At 46.7% G+C, this 16,684-nt stretch overlaps 1 protein-coding gene across 1 annotated transcript; it reads left to right on the top strand.

The window, feature by feature from the left end:
- Positions 1–4,522: 4,522 nt before the first annotated feature.
- RND3 (Rho family GTPase 3) lies at positions 4,523–16,428 on the top strand (the record flags this gene model as incomplete). Its single annotated transcript, XM_079539350.1, has 5 exons — positions 4,523–4,672; positions 4,762–4,849; positions 11,684–11,793; positions 13,279–13,413; positions 16,177–16,428. The coding sequence occupies 5 exons, from the start codon at positions 4,523–4,525 to the stop codon at positions 16,426–16,428; spliced, it is 735 nt and encodes a 244-aa protein (XP_079395476.1).
- Between the last annotated feature and the right edge of the window lie 256 nt (positions 16,429–16,684).

Genomic DNA, 16,684 nt, shown 5'->3' on the forward strand with positions numbered 1-16,684 from the left:
ATCGACAGGGCAAGAGGTGATGGCCTCAGGTTGCACCAGGGGAGGTTCAGGTTGGTATTAGGAACAGTTTCTTCTCTGGAGGAGTGGCAGTGCAGTGGCACAGCTGCCCAGGGAGGTGGTGAAGTCACCATCCCTGAGGTGTTCAAGAGCCATGGAGATGTAGCACTGAAGGGCACGGTCAGTGGGCATGGTGGGGTAGCCTGGGGTTTGACCTGGAAGTCCTTGAGGTCTTTTCCAACCCTAATGATTCCATGGCTCTACAGGAAGGGAACACACATGGGAGAAGGGCGTCAGCCTCCCACATGTTCTCTGCAAATGGAGGCGAGAAGCACAGACAGAATCATGGCAGTGCTCTGGCAACGAGTGCTAGAATACAGCCCCAAGGTGTGCCAGGTCAGCCCAGAGCACACAAGACATGGAATTCCCACTCACATCATAATAATTGCAGTACGATTAGTATTGTGAAATTTCTTGTTGTCTGTCCCAATGCCCTGCCTTGTGTCAGTAAGGGATTTTGGGATAACGTTAGAGTGAATGGAACATTGTGAAAGCATGGCCCTCAGCTCCTGAAAGCTGGAGTAGCTGAGTTCTGTTTCTTTCCCATTTGGTCCTGAGTGCTCAGTGAGCTGTTGGTTAAGTGAGAGAGAGGTACAGATGTCTTGAGTTAATTTTACCTATTTACATAATTCTTTATCAGTAGCACTTATTTCCACAGTTGCCATTGTTCCCACGTGGCTGTTAGACCAACCTCACAGCACAGGACTGAGATGCTCATTCTCCCCATCTCACCATCCATTTTAAACCCTCCTTGGAACAGAAGAAAACGAGGCCTTGGTTTAGGCAGCCAAAATCTCAGTCCCTCCACGGTGACCTGACTCTTGCACCTTGTGCCCCTTTGATTCCTGTGGACTCAAGGGATCCCAGCCAGCAAATGCTCCCACACGTGCTGTGGGCTCCTGTGTGATGTCAGTCAGGCTGCTTGGACCACATTTTGCCCAGACAATCACTAAGTGAGATTTTTTTATTTCCTACACACCCAGCGTGGCTCGGGGCTTTCTGATTTTAAGCCCTAAGCACTACACACAGAAACAACAGGAGCTCTGTTCGAAACCTCTGAAGTGCTGCATAATGTTAAGTGTTCCGAATGAATCAAGTCTGGTGTGTTCAACCGAAATTAGCGGGTACTTGTGACCTTATTGCTTCTCATTTGTCAAACAGGCACACTCTGATCACATCGTCTCACAAGGTACCCGTGAAAAATAATTTATTTTCAGCTGTTAAGAACTCAAACATGACAGAGATAAGTACCAGAGAAGAGGAAAGAGATAATAAATTGGTATGTGTTGAGAAGAAGGTTTTGAATAGCGGCCCTAAATGAAGCATGGATTACACAGGGAGCTGTGAGACGTACAGATGTTCCTGAATAGCTGCTCGTTAAGGTGACAATATCGCTCTGTGGGCTGAATAAGTTCTCTGGCAAACATAATTTGTGATCGTGAAATTAATGACTATCACTGCGTGCTCACACGGGAGACCACGCTTCCGACACACAGGAAATGCGCATTTCCTAACACACAAGTGTTTGACCTTAAGCCTTAATAATGTTCTTTTAATGTATGTCGCGTTTAGTTACACACACACACAGAAAGGAGGAGGGAATGGGAGCTGGAAGGTTCATGTTTTATGTATGGCGTTCAGTACTTGCCTCGGAAGCTTTGGTAGCTGGCATTACACAGGTAGGTATTCTGATGGCAATTTTAGATTTAAATCGTCAAGCAATCATTGCGGTGCTAAAAGCACTCTTAACTGTTTTATTCTAGCCGTAGAAAGTGTTCAAGCTGATGACTTGTGAGAGGAGAAAAACGTATCTTGATATTCCCATAAAATCTTACACAAGATCAGTAGTCATTACCAGAGATAATACTGGATTATATAGATGGTATTAATATACATATAATACTTCCCCGGATGGAATGCAGAGAAGCTGTGAAAGTCTAGAAAGGAATCAGAGCTGAAGCAAAATGAGGAATTTGAACCAAGCAGAGCAAGAAACTCTGCTGTATAAATCAAAATCGGACTGCGTGTGAAAAATACCAATGGAAACGTTAACCCAGCCGTGTTATCCCCCTAGTTATCAAGATATGTGAAGAGGCATTAAACTTAATAGTATGACATGAATAATAGTTTTACAGGGATTAACATATCTGGGACAGTTTCCCCAAGGAATGACAACAAACAAGCTGTTCCAGAGCAGGCAGGCGTATCTTGTAGCTCCCTCTCTTATTGACTGTCACAAGTGCACAGAGCTGCGAGGTCCCACGCTTCCCCTGGTAGGAATCCCGAGTGCACGCAGCCATGCGTTACCCCCTTTCTCCTCTGCAATGCCTCTGTGCCAGTGAGCACACTGGCAACGCACACTGACCTCTTCTAATATTAGCTCGGGCTGTCGGTTTGAAGCTCCTTGTCTCAGCCCCGGCGGGGATTCCTTCGCTTCCTCGCTTTCAGAGCACTGCAGGACAGCTTGAGAGCTGTGGGTTTGGAGCTGGGTGACGCTGGCAGTGGCTGAACTGTGAGAGCAAACAAAGCATGTAAACAGCCATCTCTGCTCATATTAGCACAAGGCGTGCTGTGGGAAGTCACTATGAGTAAGTGCTTGGTGTGCATTAAAGTTTCCACATTCTGAACATAGCTGGATGCAAGCAAATTTTCTGTATGAGCTGCACAAAGCAGCAGTCCCCCATGGCCCATGAGCACGGCTCCCTCCTCCCTTGGTCCAGAGAGGGAAGCCATGCCACTGCCAAGGAATGGGTGGCACGCAGTCACAGAATCACAGAATTGTAGGGGTTGGAAGGGACCTCCAGACATCATCGAGTCCAACCCCCAAGTCAAGAGCCATAGAATGGTTTGAGTTGGAAGGGACCCTTAAAGGTAATCTAGTCCAACTACCTGACAATGAAAAGGGACATTTACAGTATGTTGGGGCGCACAGACCCCATATCCATCACATCTCTGGGCAAGCTACACCAGGTATAGGCACTGCCTTTGTTGCATCTTGCCTCCATCTGCGTGGAAGTGAGTGATGACTTGACAGTGAGATGCTTCCATCCACCTCCCATTCAAGATAAGCAAAAAGCTCCTTCAACCCCATTTTCTCACCATATATTCAACAGATAGACTTCAGATGGTGTATTGGACTCAAGGAGAACACGGGGCTGCTCTGCCACCACTCCTGAAACTGCTATGTGTCTCAGGTACAATAAAAGAATGGAGGGGAACAAAGAAGCAGGACTTTATGTACTCTGAAGACATTTATGCAACTGAATTTCATAGGATCACAGAATGGTTGGGTTGGAAGGGACCTTAAGGATCATTTGGTTCCAACTCCCTGCCATGGGCTGGCTGACCCCCAGCTCAGGCTGCCCAGCACCCATCCATGGCCTCGGACACTTCCAGGGATGGGGCACCACAGCTGTGGGCAGCGCCACCAGGCCCTCACAGCCTTTGGGTAAAGAATTTCCCCTTAACATCTACCTTATATCTCCTGTCTTTCAGTTTAAAGCCTTTCCTCCTCATCCTGTCGCTATCTGACTGTGTAAACGTCTCTCCCTGCTGTTTATAAGCTCCCCTCGAGTACTGTAAGGCTGCAGTGAGGTCTCCCCAGAGCTGTCCTGTCTCGAGGCTGAACCAGCCCGGCTCCCTCGAGCTATCTTCATAGACAGGGATATATATTGAGACTGCAGATGTGCTGAGGTGAGCTCTTCATCTAAAAAAGCCAGGGCGCAAACCTGCGTATCCCTGAGGCCTCCTAATAACACATAACTACGAACTCCTATGTTTTGCTTTTAATTCCCACCAGAAACCACGCCTCAGGCTCTTTGGGAAGCTTATCAAAGGTGAGTAACGTGGCCAGCCGACAATGTGACACACCCGGACACCGGCACGGACGCCATGTTCGGGATTCTGCCCCGCCTGTGTCAATGAGGTAAACTCCTGCAGTTAAACACCTGCAAGATACTAGGGCTTTTCTATGTCAGACGTTATGAGTTTCTCGTGTTTCAGCCCAGACGTGGCACGGGGTCGGTCTGTGGCACGGATGATGTATTATTCACCCCGACGACCTGCGGGGCTACGCGAAACCCCGCTCCCTCACGCCGCTCCTCCCGCGCGCTCCCCCACACCGCCGCGTCGCGCCGCTCCCCAAGGGGGCGCTCTGCCCCGGCAGCGCGAGCGCGGCGAGGGGGCGTGGCCACACTGCCGGCGGGCGGTGATTGGCGGGGGCGAGGCTATAAATACAGGCGGGCGGCGGGGGGACAAAGCAGTCTGCGCGGGACCGGCGGGCGGGAGGAGTAGATTGCGCCCCGTCCCGCGCTCTGCCACTTGCAGTGAGATTTCCTCGTTCTATTTATTTATTTTATTCCTTTTCCATCGGGTCTGTTTGTGTTGGTTGTTTTTTTTTTTTTGTTTTTTTTTTTTTTTTTTTAATTTTGCTCTGGCCGTGTCGAAGGATACTAAGCGGAGATCAATGAAGGAAAGAAGAGCGAGCCAGAAGTTATCGAGCAAGGCGGTGATGGATCCTAACCAGAACGTGAAGTGCAAAATCGTGGTGGTGGGGGACAGCCAGTGCGGCAAAACCGCGCTGCTCCACGTCTTCGCCAAGGACTGCTTCCCCGAGGTGCGCCGGGGCTCGGGCAGGGCTGGGGGGCCGGGCTGGGGGCTGCGGGACCGGTGCTGACCGCTCTGCGCTCTGTCTCTCTCCCGCAGAGTTACGTCCCCACCGTTTTCGAGAATTACACGGCCAGCTTCGAGATCGACGCGCAGCGCATCGAGCTCAGCCTGTGGGACACCTCCGGTGAGCGCTGAGAACGGCCGGGGCCGGGATCGGGAAGCGGGGCGGTGCGCTGCGGGGCTGAGCACGCGTCGGTCGGGCGGGAAGGAACCGGGCGGCCACCCAGGGCGGGCGGGGAGGAGCCGGGAGGAGCCGGGCCCGCCCCGCGACCCCGCGCTGTGCCGGGGAGCCCCGTGATCAGGCCGGGGAGCCCCGCCGGGCTGGGCTCCGTTCTGCTGAGTGAGGCACAGATTCCGGGAGGTTCGGTTTTTTATCCGTCCAGGTAGTCTGTGCTGGTGCTAATAGACTTCGGAGAGGGTGCAGGAAGGGTGTGGACAAATCTCTGTTAGCAGAGATGTGTCAGCGTTCAGTGGAAGGCAGATAGGACTGTGGTTAGCTTGACTCTGCCCTGAGCCTTTGCCACAGCGAGAGGGTGCTTAGCAGTGCTTGTACCGAGTGAAGTCTGCTGATATTTGAGTTCCTTGTAGGCTCCTTAGTGTGTGTTTTGACAAAACACAGCAAATCTTCCAGCCCTGGCAAAAAGCTTTAGGTAGGGAGGCATCCTTGGCCCTCTGAAGGTGCAGGGAATCATATCATAGCATCACAGAATGGCTTGGGTTGCAAAGGAGCACAGTGCTCACCCAGTTCCAACCCCTGCTGTGTGCAGGTCACCAACCAGCAGCCCAGGCTGCCCAGAGCCACATCCAGCCTGGCCTTGAATGCCTGCAGGGATGGGGCATCCACAGCCTCCTTGGGCAACCTGTTCCAGTGCCTCACCACCCTGTGTGTGAAAAACTTCTCCTAATATCCAACCTAAACCTCCCCTGTCTCAGTTTAAAACCATTCTCCCTTCTGCTATCGCTGTCCACCCTCATAAACAGCCATTCCCCCTCCTGTTTATAAGCTCCGTTCAAGGGGACCCATCCTTACTGACGTGCTAGCATCAGCTCACATTCTCTTAGGGGTGAATGATACAGCAAGCCATTAACAGGCACGGAGCTGCATTCCCTCTGCTGAACGGAATGAAAAGAAAAAGCTGGAAAAAACTTAGGGAGTATGCAAAAGCCCTTTCTTCTCCAGACAGCATTTGTATATGTTGAAATTGGACACTTTGGTTTCATCTAAATAAGAAATCACTCCTCTTACAGGAAACTGGGATTTTAATCCCTCTGCAGAAAAGGAAAGTAGTCTGTGAGTTGCCTTTTCCCCTTGCTGTTCAGGAAATGATTTTGAAGGCTTGCAACATGATTACTGGGAAAAGGCACTCTCCGTGCCCACGTTCACTATCAGCATAGTTCCAGACAGATTTTTTTTATCTTCTGCCAAGATAGACTTTCATGTTTCTTGAGTGTGTCTGGCTTGAGTTTTCATCCTGATGACTGAGCCGATGGTAGCAAACTCTGGAGTAAGGCCTTATTAATTTTTAATAGTTGGTGAAGTTTTTGTGGCAATTTCTATCTTTAGTTATTAAAACGCAACACGTGGGTTGTTTGACTTGCAAAGGTCTGGAATCTGTATGTCAGAGGCTAGTGACACCGGTGTGATGAAGCATCCTGGAGCACTTCAAAGGATGGCTGCACTGGAAAGAAGCACCTGCAACCCGATGCATGTGCACGTCATGCTTTCAGGCCCATCCTGGAACAAACAGACATTGAGAACAAGTTGCTAACTTCTCTGCAGTCTGAAACCAAAGAGGAAATGTTTGAGGGATGTGATGCTCGGGCTAATAGGATGTGGGCTAGTAGGTTGTGGGATTCTGTGGCTGAAGTCTCTAAGCAGCTCTTCCTGTTGACTGTGGGAAGAGCCCATCACCCCAAAGCGAAATCGCATCACCATCATCACCAGATAAGAGACAGAAGGAGATAAGATACCGTTTCAGCATTATCTTAACTTCTTGGTAATTTAATTCTTTACAAGCTTTTGTACTAGCCTACTGAATTACAATAAACGTCTTAATGACTTTAGAGCAGCCCCAGATGTAGTTAACTTCAAAAAGTAACTTGTGGCTGCCTTATGCTAATAGTGGACAATGTCCATTGCAACATGGGGCAGGGAAGGAGTTAATGGCCCACCCCATGACTTTTGTTCCTTTATTTTGAGGCCGCAAAGGGTGAGAAGTGGGTGCAGTTTAGTTGGGCTTGATCACAGTTGCTGCAGATATTTCAGGATGACTTTGTCAGTGTTTAAAGGCCTTGTGTTAGAGTGAAAACAAGCCTGACTGTCATGGTTTTGGTTTACCTATTAAAGGAATGCCTTATGTAATGTGCTTATTACAGGAGGAACCTTAAGGGCAAAATGTGGAGCAGCACACAGTTGAACTTTCAAAGGTAGCTGTACTTTTATTAGGAAGTTTTTATTGTATCTTGAATATCCACATAGAGTTTTGGGACAAAACACTCATAAATAAGAGTGGAATGGCAAGATTCATTATTAAAATATTTTCTGGTACAGTCTAGTTCTGCAAGTCATAAGGATTTAAATTAGCCACAGCATTAAGGGAAATATTTGCCAACTTGAATTTCAATTGGTTTTTGGACTACCAACCCCCTTTTTTTTTTTTTATTTCAAAGCAGGAATGTCTGGTTGCAATAGAACTCCATCATAAATTATTCCATTCGGTGGTAATGCAGTATGGCAGTCTTGAGCTGCTTGGCAGCTCTGCTCCTTTTGCAGTGTTTGAGAGAAGTTTCTTTTCAGGCTTATGGGCACGTTGAGGGATCTTTATGCATCAGATGCATTTTGTCCACACTCATGGTTCAGTATTTCTTGCCTTCTTCCATTAAAAAGGGATATGGCTTTTTGATATGCAGACCTTTAAGTCCAGGTAGTCCCTGCAGTTTGGATGAGCACGATGTACTCCATGTATATAAAAATATACTGTTAATTTTAAAGGTGTTTTTGTTGAAGTGTCTGTCAGAAGGAATCTGAACGATGTGGATTTACTGTTTCCCTGGCTCTGGCAGTAAAGCAGCATGAAGGGAAATGCCAAAATAATGTCCTTGCCTCCCAGCTGACCTGCAGGCTGGCTGTGCTGAGCCAAGTGGTTTGCTGCTTTTGTGGCAGCATGGTGGTAACTGGCCTTGGTAGTTTGCTCTGCTTTGGAGCATGGTAGGTTTGCTAACTGGGCTGACGGTGATGTTTTCTGTTAGAGGTACAGAAACATCAGCACACGAAACACTGTGAATATTGTGATATTGGTGTGTTTGGAGAGCTTCTATTTTCTCCAGAATGGCGAAGGTGAATTGAGAAGGAGGAAAGACATCAGCAGTGAATCAGCCACTTGGAGCTGCTGCTGTGGTATTTGGTGCTTTCTGTGTAGCTGATAATTAGTAAGCCTGAGGAACTGGGAGTGGGAGCGCGGCTGTTCATCTGTTGTTCTTTCAGTTGACTGGAGTCCAAAAGGCAACAAAGACGAGTGCCCGATGGCTGCTGGGGGTGTGCAGATAGTGGAATATTGCCTGGTCCTGGGTGCTGCTGGTGTGCAAATAGCTGAATGCTGCCTGTTCCCAAGGTTTCCCTCCAGCCAAGGGCAGGCTGAGGTCCAGCTCTGCAGGAGGGGTGTGGGCTGAGCCGCCTCCAGACAGAGCTCCAGCTCTCATCCAGCATCTCCGAGTGGCTCTGAGATGTCAGAAAATCAATGCACCTACTTTGAACCACGTGAGTTTGTCGTGCATTGAGATAGCAGTGTTTCAACCTAAACTTTGCTAACTTCTGTAGCCTAAAGCACCCCGTACTGCTTGATGGGGGGTTAATTCACATTAAAAGCTGAACAGTGCTGTGCTTTGCATGCAGCCTGAGATTTGAGAAGTAGAGCCTTCTTACTGTGTTAATTACTTCGGCTTAGATTATTTAAGCTGCCAAAGAGATAAAATCAGGGATTGCAGCTGGAATATACTTCCACAGAACAAGATGAATTACAGCACTATCAGCAATTCCTTGATAGAACTGATAAATCATTCATGTTGTCCTTGACAAAAAAGATTTATTTTATAAGGAGTGAATCACAAACACAAGTATGCTTGGTTTTTTTCACAAATACCACGGCTGTAGCCTTGCATTCTCCTTCTGTTTTCTAGGGTTGGCATGGTTTCAGATCTGCAGACTAACTTGAAAAGGACTGAGCAGCCTCATTGGGCTGTGTTCAAGTTGTCTGTTCAGACTTGAGTCTCATTCCTGAGATTCCTCTGTTCGGAGGGTTTCTGGGTGAAGTGATGAAATGCTGGATTGAATAGCCTTGCACAGTGAGGGCCGGGGCCGCTCTTTCTTTGCGCAATAATAGACGTTCAGTTGTTGCTCTCCAATGAGACTGGGAAACTTCTTTTGTTGGTGCTGCAGTCTGAGTGCTTTAAACGTTTCCAGTTTGTTCTGCAGCACACCACCCGGAGGAAAAGAATGTGTCAAATGCTCCTCGTTTGCATCTGAGCGAGGCTGCTGCCTATAAAAGTACACACGCTCAGTTCAGCATCTTTAATGTGAGAGGCTCAGAAGGAAAACCTGAAAAGAAAAACCCTCAAAACAAAAGCAGCTCCAGCTGACACAGTAAAAGGAATCTCTGGTCTGAAGGTGGTGGCTCTATGTATACATAAATACATGCTGATGGACATATATGGTGCGTTGTGTCCTTGAAGACTGGTGAGTGAGAAGTTAGGTATGTGTGTAAGGAATTAGTTTCTGGGCGAGGCTTTTTTGAGACTCCTTTCTAGCCAGCAACCATTTGGCCAGGCGTTCATGATCCTCAAGATGGGGAGCAGCTCCTGCCCCTACTTGCCCGCTCTGGGAGAGGAGTGCAGTGCAGGCAGGTGCTGTGCCCAGCCCGCAGGCGAGGGGCTGTAGGGCAGCTGGCACTTGGGCTGGGTTCGCACTGCAGGGCTGTCCTGCTGCCTGCTAACTGCTCTGCAGCTTGCCTGGAGCTGGGGACCTGGCCCTGGGGCTCTTGGATAGAGGCACAGTAATGGCAGTGCTGGAGATAGCCGTGGGACAGTTGGCGGTGGGAGATGCTTGCTGATAGATGCTGTGAGCAGAGCTTAGCTAAGGATGAACGCTTCTCTGGTCGGCTCGGCTCGCTCGATCTCATTCTGCCATGCCAGTTGCTGATGAAGACTGCTAGCTGCCTTTTGAAGAGCAGTTTTTGACAGCTGCCTCTTTGTTAGATTGACATCGTTTATGAAGATGAGCATTTGAATAAAATAAGTCTTGTTCAACAAATTACCTTCTGCTACCTAGTTTGGTAATGCTTCATTCCCCATGTGTTACCATTCATTTCAAAAACAACATTCCTGAGATTCTTGACTCCTTCCTTCTGTGAAAGCTGTCCCACTGAAGTCATTTGTGATACGTTCACACCATTCCCTGCTCTGTGCAACAGTGGGAGCTGTCTGTCAGTGGCAACGTTGAAGAATTCCTCTAATCCAGTTAATAGACTCTGTTTAGCCTCTGAGACCTTGCTGACAATTAGTTCTAGGTAGTTTGAGAGCTGCTGATACAATTGGGTGATAACCCCCAAAGTCACGTCTGCTGACTCTTAAAGCTGCATGCTTGTGGCCTGCGGCCTATGCTGTATGTTTGGTATGTGGAAGAAGAAAAATCTGTATAAGAATGCGACCAGAAAGTGTGCACATGAATCACAGGCATGTGTTTTACAGTCCAATACCTGATCCTGTTTGACCGTGTAAATGTTGATGTACTCTTCTATGTCAGAAACTGGTTCTGTTCCATTGATAAAACTTCAGCAGACTTAAGGCTGAGCAGGGGTGGCTGAGTGAATGGAACTTTCCAGAGAAGGGAAGATTCCACCATATGATGTGGCAAAGAGCTTTGGCTCTGCAGGTACTGTTATAACTCTGCACACCATGAGAAGAAAACCAGCAAATCCCTTAATGGCACTCAAAGTGAAACATACATGACATGTAACACAGAGATTATTTATGCTCCGCCGGATGACTTGCTTAGCTTTTGTTCTTATTGATCAGAATGCATTTTACAGGCTGTACGTAAATGTGTACTGTGAGCATATATTGGTTTACAAATCAGTGTGACCTTATGATAGAATGTACTCATGGGTCTGCCTGCAGGGCTTGGGCTCTCTCCTGTTGGAGTTCTGGAGCAACTGCTTTAATTCTAGGCAAGAGTTTTTCTAGAAATTGCCAATTTCTGTGACAAGTAAACATATTTTTTGCACTTGGAACTTTATTTTAAAAATGATTTTGAAGTTACTGAGTTCTTAAAACAACTGTGAAAAATCTGCTTTAAAGAGTGTGGATAGTGATAGGACAATGGGGAACTGAGACGGGGAGGTTTAGGTTGGATATTAGGAGGAAGTTTTTCACACACAGGGTGGTGATGCACTGGAACAGGCTGCCCAAGGAGGCTGTGATGCCCCATCCCTGCAGGCATTCAAGGCCAGGCTGGATGTGGCTCTGGGCAGCCTGGGCTGCTGGTTGGTGACCTGCACACAGCAGGGGGTAGGAACTGAATGAGCACTGTGGTCCTTTGTAACCCAGGAAAGCCATTCTGTGATTCTATGGTTGTCTTTTCTCAAGTTGCTGCAGGTTAAGGCTGGAACTTCAACTTGGGCTGTCCTGACTTCCTTTCCCTGGTTATAGGGGGCATCACAAGCCTTGGGTGGGAGGCAAGCCAGTAAGGTGCCATCCCTCATAGCTGTGTGCCATGGCTGTGGATTTTGAAGGTGAAAAGCAAAAGGCAAGAGAAGAATTGAGCAGTTCAGTCTCGTGTGTCGGGAATACAGCAGTGAGAAGGTGCTGGTAAAGACCTTCACTCAAACTCTTTCCAAACGTTCTGAGTGAGTAACTGCAGAAAATGAAACACACAAACTGATCATGTTTTCTTGTTTCCCTGCAGGGTCTCCTTATTATGACAACGTCCGTCCGCTCTCTTACCCAGACTCTGATGCAGTCTTGATCTGCTTTGACATCAGTCGTCCAGAGACTCTTGACAGTGTGCTAAAAAAGGCAAGTGTTAAGAAATGTTCGAGGGGAGAGCTGTTAGTAAGTAGCTGATCTCTGACTCTCTGAAGAGTGGTGATGTTTCCTGTGTTAGGAACTTCAGTTTGTTTTTGTTTTATAATGGAATGAAGACCAGACTGTGCTCTGCACTGCTGGAATTTGAAGTCATTGATTTGAAAGGGATAAATTTAACTGAAAACAAGAACTGTTTAATGGAAGCTGAAGGGTGCAGTGAGTTCTCATTCCTCAGCCCTTAGACATCAATGACTTTTTTAGGGTGGTGTTGGGTGCAGTGAGAAATTACCTAACATCACATTCATTTAACAGGTAGGTCTGAGAAACTTTGCCATGTTGCAGAGAGAGTTTAAAACACATCTGTAGAGAGTTTGTGCTTAGGCCATGGCTTTACATAATTCCTCAGCCTTAAGCTAGAAAGGAGCCAGTGACCAATGCTTCTGGAAGATGCCATAAAACCTAGCAATAGCATAGGAATGTAATTTTGCACCAGACTTCAGAATACTTCAGCTCAGTGATCCAAGATACAAAGCTGGCTTCCCTTGTGTCAAAGTGCTGCAGTTGGAGAGTCAAGCTCTGGTGTTCATGAGGTGGTCCTGTTCCTCCCCTTGGTCACTGGGCATGACTCAAACTTTGTGCTGTTGTCTTTAAGGCTTACTGATCTGAAGTTCCTTTTGTTCTGTAGCTGGGGCTGGTGTTTCTTGTTTCACTGGGAATAAAGCAGTGTGCAATGCTGTAAATAATCTGCAGAAAACACTTCAGACTACTCTTTATGCCAGCAAGCATCAAGAACTTATATCTCTCACTGTTAGTGTTGGTTACTGTATTGTTGCTTAATTCTGGAAGAGATTTTTGTTGATATGCCTTCAAAGCCAAATTATATTCCTAGTCTTCAGTCTACAGTCTAGTCAGATTGGGCTGCAGAGTTGTTGGCTTTCCTGCATCTGCAAAGTAACCATGCAGGGGGGTGGGGGATGTGCAAAAAAACCCAAAATGCTTTACAAGCTGTCTCAATGACTTCCTTAATTGACTTGTGACAAATTTGTATAGTTCTGGATGTTAGGACATAGCCATGAGCCAGTGTATAGCAATGTTGGCTTTGTGGTCATACAAGTGGTGCCTCTAGCTCAGCCTTGGGGGACCACTGAAGGCAGTGACAGCAGCTTTCCATGGCTCCTGTGTCAGTCACTGTGGTTGGTTTGTTACTGCTCTGCAAACCTTTGTTCACATAGGTAAACAACCTCGATTATTAAGTCAGTGGAATGAATGAGTGTAGGAGATTGTAAGATTTTATCCTTGACCAGATAACGCTGGCACCGACGCCTTCAGAAATGTGCTTGAAGGTGAATGTGGCTGTTGTGTAAGAATATTTCCATGGAGAATGTCATGACTTATTAAACTTGGACTTGTACCCGTTGCCTCATTGGATTTAAACATTCAATTACTCCATTATAACACCCACCTACAATTTCACAGTGGAAAGGAGAAATCCAGGAGTTCTGTCCGAATACCAAAATGCTTTTGGTTGGTTGCAAGTCGGACCTGCGCACGGATGTAAGCACGCTTGTGGAACTCTCCAATCACAGGCAGACACCCGTGTCCTATGACCAGGTACGTGCCATTCTTTGTGCTTAGGGGTGGAGGGTAAGAGCATTCTTTAAGCATGGTAAGACTGTGGCTTTATTGGCTGCCAAGAGCCTTTTAAGTGAATTGAAAACGAGCTTACCACTTTCCAGTGCTTGCAGAAGTCAGAACGGTAACTGAGAGGTGTGGCATGTGTCCCATTCATTTAATGATGATAAAATCATTGTCTTTGCATTTGAGTTGAAGGTTACACACATGACTTGAGTGTTACGAAAGGTATTTCGTGTAATCTGACTCCATTAAAATGGCATTGCTTGAATACTTGTTGGAAAAAAACCACCTTGTAGCTCTGTGTGGAGGTGGCAGCAAATCCAGAAAGCATCCTAATCCTTGGTGGCAGTTCTCTGTTGCTGGGAAGTGAGAAGGCTGGAGCCAGTCATTGTGGGGCAGAGACACTGAGGTGAAAAGGGAAAGAATCAGGCCACAGGAAGCAGAAGGCAGAATGGGGGGGGGGAAATTAGGATCTAATAAACTTCCCCCTATTACTTACATGTGTATTGTGTCTGTTCTGCCAGCAGAAACATGGTTGTGGATTTCAGATTCACCCAGTAGGATGTAGGAGTGAAAATGTTACCTGCCTAGGTAGTTCTAGCTGATGTGTATATCCTTTATTAGAAGCACTTTTTGATGTCTTCTCCAAAGCCTCAGGTTTTCCAAACCAACAGCTCTTAATATGCAATTACTAATAATGCAGCCTCCTACGGCATGTTAAATTTGAAAGTGTGGAGATGCCATGAGCTGAGTATCTTAATTAAAATATGACATGGGGTGTTGTGTTGTGATAGCTTGTGCTGATTTTGGCTTTTTTTTCTCTGCCTGACTCAGTAAGCTTCCCTCCATTTCAGACAGTTTTCCAGGAAACTAAATGCCAGTTTTTATTACCCTAGCATAAAAGGATTCAGGAGTGCCCTTAAATCTTGATTGTTCTTCTCTTGATTGGAGAAAATATGGTTTAAAAACACCATTCATTCATATAGATTTATATCTTTCAGCCTTGGAGCTGCAGTTTTCCGTACTATTTTTCTTCAAATATTGGAAACTTTAAAGGAAATACTGTCTGACACTTAAAACATACACAAGTTCATATATGTATTTTTTTGTGGTACATAAAACCATCAAGCCTGATGTTTTTCAGAAGTAGTGATTGAAAATCTACTGACAGTTGGATTTGTCACCTGGAATGGAAGGCTTAACATCTCTTCTAGAGTCACAACTCCTTAGGAAGGGTTACAGCCATAAGCTGTTACTGAAGAGACAAAGAGGAAATGGTGTGATAGTGAAGCCCCTACTTAATAAATGGGCAAATTTCACCTGCACTTTACACAGAGAGGAAGAATAGCCTGAGCCTGGCTGGATGTCTCCTGGTTTCCAGGGCACAGAGGTGACCTGAAGTCATTCAGTGCTCCCCAGTGCTAGTTCTAGGGAAGGATCAAGTCATCTGGGCTAAGGAAGTGCAAGTGGTTTCTAGATTCCCCTGCCTTGCTGAGTCAGTATGGCATCAGAGTTTAGTGGGGTTTCCTCCCCTGCTCCTCTTACCTTCATAAGAAAGTGCTTGAAGGTTGAATTTGGTTGATGGTGACACCCTGTTTCCAATATGCCAACCAATTTCCAGCCAGCTAAGCCTGGCAAGCATTTTTTTGAGGAAGTAAGATAGGTTTGGGTGAGTAGGAGTTGGGGTGTTAAACAGTGTGTAGGGCTCGGTCCTACAGCTAACAGTCCTTTATCAGCCAATCCCACTTAAAACTGATAAGGAAACAGCTGCATCACTTGAAGGCAAATAATGCATAATGAAGATGTGGGTCCAGTTAGATTAGTGCCATCAGCCTGGTTGGTACAGCTGGGAGCACAGAGGAGGGACTGGCCTGATGTGTGTCCTGCTGCCTGTATCTCAGGTGTGTGAGTACTTGAGGAGTGGCACATCAGGAATGTGGCTGGATGTTGTAACTTAACTGGGAAGATTGGAGTTCCTTGTAGTACTTCCTCAGAAGTGAAATCTCATTAAAACAATTCCATGTTTTCCACACAGTGCAATGTTATCTTCCAGTAACAAAATGCACAACAGGATGCTTGGGGGTGCTGATATGTGCTGGAGTTGCTTTTTGTGCTGTTAGAGCAGATACCCTGCTTTGTCTTCTCATACACCTACAATTGCTAAAGAAAGGTTGCATAGCCACTGAAAGCCTTTTTATTTTTGCCCATTCCCAAGGTACAAGTTGATCTAACTCTTCCCCAGCCCAGGAACCCACAGGTTTTGTTTTATTTTGTTTTTTCACCATAAACTTCATCTCTTTAGCAGAGTTGTGAGCAGGGCTTCCCTTGTATGCTCTGCTCCATGGCTGGGGGGTTCAGTGAAGGAGTCTGAGCACATCATCTGCCTGGAGATAGGAGCCTTAACCCTCGAAGCTGCCAGGTCTGCACTTTTCTCAGTGAGCATGTGATCCACACGTGTAGGGATGAAGGTGCTGAATGGGTCCTGCTGATGCTGTTCTGGATTTCTGCAGTTATCATTTCTCTTTCAAATTGTATTTATCTGTGAGAGAACGCCCGACTGCATCTTGGAAGCCAAGCTCTGTTTATTTTGCAAAATTAGCTGCTGGCTGTCGTACTTGAGCTTTAGCTTTTGGTTTTCACAAAACATTGTGCATGGAAAACAGTGCTGAAAAGTAATTGTATGGTTTGCTTTGGCTCCCTGGAAACTCGGTAGTGATTGAGTGTTCTTTCTTCCCTTAGGGTGCAAATATGGCCAAACAGATTGGAGCAGCTACGTACATTGAATGCTCAGCCTTACAGTCAGAAAACAGCGTCAGAGACATTTTCCATGTTGCCACCTTGGCGTGTGTGAATAAAACAAACAAAAACGTGAAACGAAACAAATCACAGAGGGCAACAAAGCGAATTTCACACATGCCTGGCAGGCCAGAACTTTCTACAGTGGCTACAGACTTGCGAAAGGACAAAGCAAAGAGTTGCACGGTGATGTGAAGGACCTGGATTTTCTTGAGCAGGAGGAAGAGAGCATTCGGGAGAGGTGGAGGCTCAATGAAGTGTGCAGCCACGTGGTATTTAATGAGTGCTTCTGCCAGTGCTTTAAAGGAGACTCTTCACCTGTTGTGTGAGACTGTACTTAGGAACTGAGCATGTAGACCGAGCAGGGAGAAGAAATGGCTCTGAATGAGGTGGCATCAGGAGATGGTACGTGGAAGAAAATGCCAAAAATGAGAACGCTTGAATGTGCTGG

Source organism: Tetrao urogallus (genome assembly GCF_951394365.1).
Source record: "Tetrao urogallus genome assembly, chromosome: 8".
NCBI classification, from domain to species: Eukaryota; Metazoa; Chordata; class Aves; order Galliformes; family Phasianidae; genus Tetrao; species Tetrao urogallus.